The following is a 9,873-nucleotide window of genomic DNA, read 5'->3' as shown; positions in this document are numbered from 1 at the left end:
ACTATAAGCAATAGGGCTAGTATATTTGGTGTATGGAAGGACAGGAAGGTGTACATGTCCAACTGGTAGGTGTCATCTGACCTTGACCTCATTTTCATGGTTCAGTGGTTATAGTTAAGTAATTGTGTTTTGGTCTGTTTTTCTCATACTTTATGCAATAGGTCTATATTTGTTGTAAGGTGTACATGTCTAGCGGGCAGATGTCAATTGACCTTGACCTCATTTTCATGGTTCAGTGGTCAAAGTTAAGTTTTTCAGTTTTGGTCTTTTTATCTAATATTATATGCCAAAAGTCAACTGTATTTGGTGTATGGAAATATATTATGATCTATATGTCAGTCCCAGAGGTTTTATTTGACCATCACCACAATTGCATGGTTCATGACACAGTGTTAAGTTTTTGTGTTTTGGTCTTTTTTTTCTTAAACTATTAGTAACAGGTCAACTATATTTGTTGTATGGAAGCCTTGTTAGCTGTACATGTCTGCCTAGCATGGTTCATCTGACCTTGACCTCATTTTCATGGTTCATTGGTCTTTGTTTAGCTATCTTGGTTAATGTTAAGTTTATGTGACAGATGTAATAAAGCTTTATACTTAGGACTATCAACATAATATCAATGATTAGTAAAGAAGGCGAGTCATTTCAGTGTGTGCACTCTTGTGGTTCATTAAACAATATTTGAAATTAGGAGATGTTTAAAATTGCCAATGAACCCACTATCCAACAGAGTCAAAATGACAATAGGTTATGGTGTGAACCTTAAACAATGAGCAAAACCAATACTGAATAGTAAGCTACAAAATGCCACAGAATTAGCCACACTGAATTTTAGGCTTTTACTTGGGATTTGGTTTGTTAAACGCTCAACCATCCACAGTGCAATTTAAATATTAAAAACCGATAATTACTGAAGGCTAGTCACAACTAATAATCATGCTTTCTCAGACAAAAGTATCAATTAGTATATTTGTGTTAAGATGTCGTAAACAATCCAGACTGAAGCATGACCTGATACAATGCCAATATATAAATAGAAATATTAAATAGCATCTGGGTTTATATTAATTATATTGGTTTAGAATATCGTCGGGTGAAAAACATGTCCTTGTCATATTTCCTTTCACCATGACCTCATTAAATGGTTCAGCAGGAAATGTTATGTTACATAGTTTTTGTCAAGCCTGTGATTTTTGTCGCAGAACGCTTGACATGGATAGTGAGCTGGTAGCGGCAGCGTTGGCTAACTTCTTGAAAGCTTTATATTTTAGAGGTTGGAAGACCTGTATGCTTCATACTTTGTATATGGATGCCTCATGTTAGGAAGTTTCTGTAAGTCACATGCCCAATGTCCTTGACCTCATTTCTATGGTTCAGTGACTACTTGAAAAAAAAGTTAAGATTTATTGTAATGTTAAATTCTCTCTTATAAGTAATAGGATAACTTTATTTGGTATGTGCGTACCTTGCGAGGTCCTCATGCCCGTTAGACAGTTTTCATTTGACCTCAACCTCATTTTACAGATCAGTGAACAAGGTTAAGTTTTGGTGGTCAAGTCCATGTCTCAGATACTATAAGCAATAGGTCTAGTATATTAGGTGTATGGAAGGACTGTAAGGTGTATATGTCCAACTGGCAGATGTCATCTGACTTTGACCTCATTTTCATGGTTCAGTGGTTATAGTTAAGTTTTTTGGTTATGGTCTTTTTTTCTAATACTATATGCAATATCTCAACTATATTTGGTGTATGGAAATATTTTATGATCTATATGTCAGTCATGCAGGTTTTATTTGACCTTGACCTCATTTCACGGTTCATTGCTCAATGTTAACTTATTTTGTTTTGATTTGTTTTTCTTAAACTATTAGCAGTAGGTCAACTATAATTGTTGTATGGAAGAATTGTTAGCTGTACATGCCTGTCTGGCATGGTTCATCTGACCTTGACTTCATTTTCATGGTTCATTGGTCAATGATTAATTTTCTTGGTTAATGTTAAGTTTATGTGACAGTTGTAATAAAGTTTTATATATAGAACTATCAACATAATATCAATGATGAGTAAAGAAGGCGAGACATATCAGCGTATGCACTCTTGTCAGAAAGTCAGTTTCTCTGAAACTTCAGTGTAACCTGTGTTTTCTGACACACTGGGGGACTAGAATAAAATGGCGGATTAAGCAGGGTGTTGGAATATTAAATTTTTTTTCTACAAGAATAGGCAAATTTTTGGATCATGAAAATGTGTCTGTTAAAGCTTGATTTTGGAATACTCAGGTGTGGATTAGGCAGGTTGCACTGTATATTCAGTGTACAGAATAAAGAATCATCAAGCAAGTTACTCTTGCAAGGTTCCTCTGAACTTGACCTCATTTTTATTTGACTGCAAACAAATTTTGGGGTGCATATAATGGTATGATGTTGTCGCTGTTGTTGTCCAAAGATACATTTGGTTTCTGGACAATAACTTAAGATAAGTGAATGGATCTCTATAAAATTTCAAAGAAAGTTCAATACCACTAATGGAAGGTTGGAATTTATTTTGGGGATTATGGTACCAACAGTTAAGGAATTTAGGGTAAAAAAACAAGCATTTTTGAAGTTTCTAGACAACAACTTGTGTGTTAATGTATGGATCACTCTGAAATTGACCCACAATGTTCTTTGTCACAAAGGAATTTTCAAATTTTAAAAACATTTCAAGAAGAAATCATGAATTGGACAGTATAGCACAATAGATTTTTTTTAAGATCTTTTACCACATTAATTTTATGTCAGAAACCTATATTTTGTCAAATATTTGATCACAATCTAAATTTAGACAGTATCAAGCTTGAATATTGTGTCCAAACTTGCCCGAACTGTTCAGGGTTCAACCTCTGCGTTCGTATCAGGCTACACATAGCGAAGCATATAATTATGATTCATTTGTCATCAATTTTTGTGATTAGATCAGTTTTGCAGATTAAAGGTTAAGTATATTTGCCGTTTGTTGATGTGTTATATATTTTATTTCATTTTTTAAATAAAGTAGGCCGTTAGTTTTCTTGTTTGATTTTATTAAATTTGTCATTTCCAGGCTTTTTATAGCTCACTATGTAGTATATGCTTTAATCATTGTTGAAGGTTGAACAGTGACCTATAGTTGTTAATAATATCTGTGTCATTTGGTCTCTTGTGGAGAGTTGTCTCATTGGCAATCATAACCCATCTTCTTTTTTATAGCTTGACGTTAGTTTCATGTTTCAGTGGGCAGTGTTAAGTGTTTGTGATATCAGAAGATTCTCAGTTTTGCAACTTCTATTCAAGCATTGTTTTAGTATTTCTCATTTTTATAAGGCTTTACTGCTTTACCTGCTTACTAAAACCCAGATTCTTGAAAGTTGTGTAATCATTCTCTTTAAAAGTTATAAAAGAATCATTCTGTACCATTGGAGTCTTTGAACCATTTTCTATTTTCATTAACAGTAGAGGTCCTGTTGAAGGGTAATGAATGATTTGGGTCATCTGACACAATTCTTATACAATTTTTTACTTGGATGGATGGATGTACAGATTGAAAAGGTAATACTATTTTAGGTGGAGTATTAAACAGGATTTAAATTTATGCATAAAATAAAAAAATAAAGAAACAATATTGAAATTTTAACAAATTTAATTTTTACTTCATTATAGTAAAATCAGTATAAATAGTATAACAAAATTCCTACGACATTGATTATATACATTCTTACAGGAAATCACATGACCGACAGTACACTGCATATATAAATATATATATATCTCATCTGCATTATACAAAGCAAGAAGTCCCAAATGGCAAAGTACACTTTGAATGTATAAACATGATTAATTTGGTAGCTTCAATTATTTCTGTGTAAAAAATCACTAGCAATTACTGCTAATCAATCATGTCCAATCTCAATTTATTATTTCCATTAATTGCTTCTATTACAATGATAGTAAGCACCAACTGTATGCACTACATAAATGTCTGAAATGAACTAGCCTATGTTGAATTAAGCATATTACAAAGCTAACAACCACTACACATTTATAATATAATCAATATGTGATAATTATCCATATACTGTAAATTATGAAATTATTGAGTGCATGGATTTTGAGATTTTTTAACAGTGGACAAAAATGCAAGATTAAGATGGATATAAATTATAACAATGCCAATCAAATAGCAACATTTTCTAAAGAGATATGACTGGATGACAAGATGAGAAATACTTACCATCAATCTAACCTGAATTCATATAATGCATATGACTAATTGAGCAAATCAGATGGCTGCCATGTTTACTCAAGAAATCCTGAATCTAACTAAAGACCAAAAATTTACTAAGTCTACTTCAAACACCATTCCAAAAATGCATAAATCCTGACTGATCACTGAATGGCTGAAGAAAGGAAAAGACAGAAAACTGGTCTGGTTTTTGAAACTTAAACTTAAATCAATGGGAATACTTTTTCTTAATTGTCTCTAAATTCAAACTTTTTGGAGTGAATTCTGTTACTAGTTATTATACATACTAATCTTTTTCATATCTATACTAAATATAATGATAATTAATCAACTGTTTATGCAGTTATCTTATTTCCTTGAGCAGTTCCTTGACACCATACATTGGATCCAAGAAAGGCACTTTGAAAAGTCAACTACCATTGGTGTCAAATACTTTTTTGTACAGTGAAAATGTACTAGTAAGTGAAATTCTAAAATTCCTCTACAAGTGGTTACAACATTTTCAAAGTGCTTTCCTCTATACATCAAATATTTTTTCGTGGATAAGTCCTTTTACAATATAATAATTATCATAACATAATTAAAACAAAAAGTTCAAATTTAAAAATCGATCTTAACAGCACCAAACTCATCATAAAAATATTTTTAATGTATATCATGATTTGACAGGAAGGGTACAGCATGTTCAACTTTTTGAGTTTTCAGTGTGGAAACTATAAAGTAAAATGGAGATTGGAGACCATCAAATCTGCACTTGACAGTAGCAACTCGTAAACTTTTTAAAATAATGTTATTACTTATACATTACAAACAGGAAATAATGCATTAGACTTTCAAAAAATGTATTAAATTCAAATAATATAAACTGTCATGAATGTTTTGGCAAATTTATGTCATGGCATATCATAAGGTCTTACGAAGGAAAAGTGTCAAACTAAAGGTTAAATTTCTGTTCCTTGTACTGTTCAGACATGTCTAAAATCTCACTAGAATAGGTTTTTAGGTGTTGTCTTACTTTCATTTATATAGAGATTTTTTTGACAGTCAATATGGTGGTGCTCATTCCTTAACTTCAACATGTCAGTTCAACTCAGTTTCAGTTGTGGATTTGATGGTTAATAGTAAAAACTAAGAAAAAAATTTACACAAAAATTGCATAAGAGAAGACATAGCCTGGTTTTTATAAGGGTTAAATGTGTTAAATGGTAGTCATTAATCACATGATCATATGGTGGTTTTTAACACGTGGATGACAACAAGATCTTTATCTGGTGGATGGTAATCTTATTCTATTTGTAAAACAGACTAATAAGTGTATACACAGCTGTAATGCCATATAGGTGATTTTTACATAATTGATAAATTGTGAAGCTTGGTCTTAGATTGAGGAGAGCTTATTTTAAGTTAATTCTTTAAAAACTCATTATGAATAAATAAAAGGAGATAAGGGATATGTGTTAAGAAGACAGTAACCCAACAACAAAGTAAAACCAGAAAAGACATCTGTATATTAATTTATTCAATTGTTTTTATTGTATTTAAATTATATGTATCTTATCATTTCCCTATATATAAGTTGTATGTTGATAGTAATTCATTACATAATTACATGAAGATGAATTATGACATTTTATAATACATACATACATGTATAAATAATCTGGGTTTATAAATGACACATTACTTCTGTATAATACACAATCTGATTATATACAATAACAATAACAAAATGTATATACACTGTATAGAAATTGTACAAATATATATAGATTAAAACATGATCAATATGACCCAATTAATGTACTTAAGGGAGATAATTTTAAAAAACTGATAAAAAGTATATGACTTGAATAACACCAACAGCTAGGCTAAGCATTTTAAAACAACAAGCAAGACGAAAAACTAAATTTAAAGAAAACATATATCTCTGAAGCTAATAGAAAAATGATTCACAAAATAATTCAACTAGTGTACAAAAGGGAAGTGTTTGAGAGAGAAAAAAGACTGATATAAATTGTATGACTTGACCAGCAAGGCTAAGCATTATTAAGCACAAAGCAAGATGAAACACTACCATTTTAGTAAGGACATATCTCTGAAGAAGAAACTGATAAAAGGTTCTCAACTATTGACTGAAATAATGCCCCCACTTACTCTTAGCAACCTTCCTATATATTTACAAATAACACATTCTCAAAATAGACTGTTAGAACAACACAACAGGTTACTTTCAAATAATATCAACAGGAGTTTAAATTCCACAGAGAAATAAAAAAGAAAAGAATAAGGGAAATAACTGCATGTTTTTTGTTTGTACTCACTGATGAGAATTATAATGCTGATATCATATGTAATGCCTATAATAATCATATACAGCATAACAGCAGTAGTATTTTGGCAAGATAGTTACATTTGAGTAGAAACTCAAACATTTCCATTTTTTGAGAGGCAATATAAATGTGTCTTACCAAAGACAACTCTGATCAGATCCTCTGTACAGTATTACACACATATCACAGATTTATATTACACAGTATGTAATACCGTACAACATCTCATTGAGCTTATTCACACCTTAGAAAGCATATTAATGATAATTATTTACTATCCTATACTGTACATCTCTTGTACACGATAGTTGATCAGTAGTGGAAAAGTCAAGAATCTTATAAATATACAACTAATATCCACCAATTGTGAATTCATTTACTTCAGTGGGTACCAATTTTCATGGATTAATGAAAACTTGCATTTTTGTAGATATCTGATTTTATGGTTTTGCCAGATTTTGCATCCTATACAAAATTTGTAATTTGTTTAACATTTAAATCTGTGGTTCCCTTGGACCCTTGAAATTCTTGAAAATTGGTATCCAACAAATAATAATGAGTCCACAGTATATAATATCATGCTTGACATTAATTTTCTAAACACCCAAATAGATAAAGGTATGTGAGTTTAAACTGATATCTGATGGTAATATATTTCATATATACAGGTTGTAATATATCTTATATTGTCCATACATTTGTCAACAAAATCTATGCAGATTATCTGTTAAATAGATTTTCTTAATCTACAATTTCTTTGTGCATAGGTTGTGATATTTAGATTTTGTCAAACCTTACCGGTAATTCTTATAATGCATAGATATTACCAACTTTTTTTACTCATTACATTTCTAAAAAGTTGAAAATGAAGTGTAATAAATATAACAATATAATGCCCTCTGTAAATGCCATCAACATTCAATGCACCAACAAACAAACAACATATTCTACAAGTTATACTTGTATTTCAAATTTTTTAAAAGGAAACGATAGATAATAATTTTCCATTCACAAAATATTACTATTTGAAAGATCATGTCTATGACTTATATAGTTTAATAAATATTCAAAAATTGAATGAGTGGGATAACTTTAATATCAAATCTGAATATAAATTATTTGTTAAGAATCATTTAATATCCTATGATCAATTTTCAATTCCATTTGATAGCCAGAGATATTATCTAGATATAGCTATATTGTAAGGAAGCCATATATCATGTGAGCAAGTTAAAACCTTCCTTGTTATTGAAACAAATCGGCTGAATATTCATAAATGATTCAAACTGTTACTGTGAATGAATACTCCTATATATTAGTGTGCTATTGAAGATAACTCTTAGTTATTCATTTGAACTAAATCCCATTAAACCCAATTTGATTGTCTTTACTGTTGAATAATTATCAAATTTAATAAAAAATTCAGTGAGATATATACTTAAAAATACCTTATTATAGTTATTTCAATATATTCATATATTTGTTTGGATTGAAATGTCATTCATCCCCGTTTCTCAGCCTTAAGAATTACTTTTTCCCTAATTTATATGAATACTCAATCAACTCACTATTTCAAAATCTAAACAACTACAGATAATTTCATTGTTTATTTACCAGAATAAAAACATTATAATGCCACTTGGTATTCATTGTTTATTTTGTTTTGCACCAATCACAGTTCTGGTGAACGTTTGAAAAAATTACACAGAATGCTTGAAATCCTTTAAGTGGAAGCTACTACAAAAGGGATAAAAAACATCCATACCATGAATTGTATCTCTAATTACTGGCCATATTAGTAGAATATTTGGCAACTTTTCACATAGACATCATAAATGATTTTCTTGGAATGCCAAAACTTGAAAAACTTTATATCAGGGACTTTTCTTAATACCCATCGACAATATCAATATTAATTAAAGATTTAGAGCTAATTTCCTAATGATTGTAGAGTAAAATTTGATTGGATGTTATCCCAATAATAACTGTACAATATACAAACAAAGCAAGCCAGCGAATCAAATTCTTGCTTAACATGCATTAGGAAATAAGCTCCAAACACATGAGGTAATTACGTAGTAATTTTGTAAGAAAGTAAAAGTTAAGTACAAGATCTACAACACAATAAAAGAAGTTATTTGTGATGTAAGTTGTTAATATCACATCCCTATCTTGTTTACTGACTTCAATCCATCAACCCAATTATCACATAAAACAAGCCACTAACATGGGAATGGATAGCACTAACAGTACTTAGGGTCAGGCCCCATTGTAATATGTCCTATGGTTATATATATACAGCTAATCCACACCTTCAAAGCCTTCTGTGTTCTCTATCGCTTCTAAAAGTTTCTTCCGTAAGTCATGGTAATCATCGTATGGTGGCAAGTCAATACGGTTAAAGCTATAATGGAAAAAAGATGATTTTTTAAATATCTGTCAGAGTTGAGTTCAGGGCTACAATTTATAAAAAAAAAATTGTCTGTCTCTTTTGTACTGACTAGCAAGTCAAAATAAAACAGTAAAAGATAATGTAGAACCTTTATTTTAGATACATCTAAGCAGCATCAAAGATTAAAAATATTTTCACTTAAAATTTTCAGATGTCAAGGACTTTCATTATTGCATTATTGCCCTCTCTCCCCACTCTTTTTTTACATAGCACAATTTTAAACAAATGATTCTCTACAAATGTATATTTTTCATATGATACAATTCATGTATGTAAAGAATGTATTAATGTAGATCCATATTGTTTTATTATTCATTGAACTGTGAATCATTCTTGGAACCAGGTATTTAGTTTCATTAATCATTCCCTTATGTTTTTCAAACATGCCTTTTGAGAAAATAATACTTAACTTCTAATTTTCTCTTAACTTCAGATCTATTTATAACAAGATATAATACTGATTTACAAAACAAGTAACAAGTCTTTAATTACACTAATGAGATATTAGCCTTACCATGTGTGAGCTCTAGGAAATTGGTTAGGATTGCCCCACTTTTCAATAGTAAATAACTGAGGTCCATTACTGCCATATAACTCTCTAAAACCATTCATTGGAACTCTTGATGTTCCTGTCACAAACTGTAATAATCTGGCACGAGTTTCATTGTTCATGGAGTAGATAGCCTGCAAATGACAAATTGAAACAATACATTGTAAAAAGGTCAAGGATTCCCAAATACTTATGCCACAATCTATTTTCCTAAATAATAACCAATGCGAAGGTCAAATATAGTGTTCGCTACATTCACACAATATCTTTTTTTTCTAGG

The 9,873-nt window shown here is 30.4% G+C and overlaps 1 protein-coding gene across 2 annotated transcripts in view; it reads right to left on the bottom strand.

The window, feature by feature from the left end:
* Positions 1-3,640: 3,640 nt before the first annotated feature.
* Positions 3,641-9,873, bottom strand: part of LOC139521776 (E3 ubiquitin-protein ligase NEDD4-like) — a 45,229-nt gene continuing 38,996 nt past the window's right edge. For both annotated transcript variants that reach the window (XM_071315383.1, XM_071315382.1), the window contains 2 exons: positions 9,558-9,727; positions 3,641-8,995 (listed from right to left, as the gene is read on the bottom strand). In XM_071315383.1, the coding sequence (XP_071171484.1) occupies positions 8,893-8,995; positions 9,558-9,727 (273 nt within the window). In that variant the 3' untranslated portion in view covers positions 3,641-8,892. The remainder of the gene's footprint in view (positions 8,996-9,557; positions 9,728-9,873) is intronic.

Source organism: Mytilus edulis, chromosome 4 (genome assembly GCF_963676685.1).
Source record: "Mytilus edulis chromosome 4, xbMytEdul2.2, whole genome shotgun sequence".
NCBI classification, from domain to species: domain Eukaryota; kingdom Metazoa; phylum Mollusca; class Bivalvia; order Mytilida; family Mytilidae; genus Mytilus; species Mytilus edulis.
The sequence above is the reverse complement of the archived record's forward strand: the minus strand, read 5'-3'. Positions and strand labels throughout refer to the sequence as shown.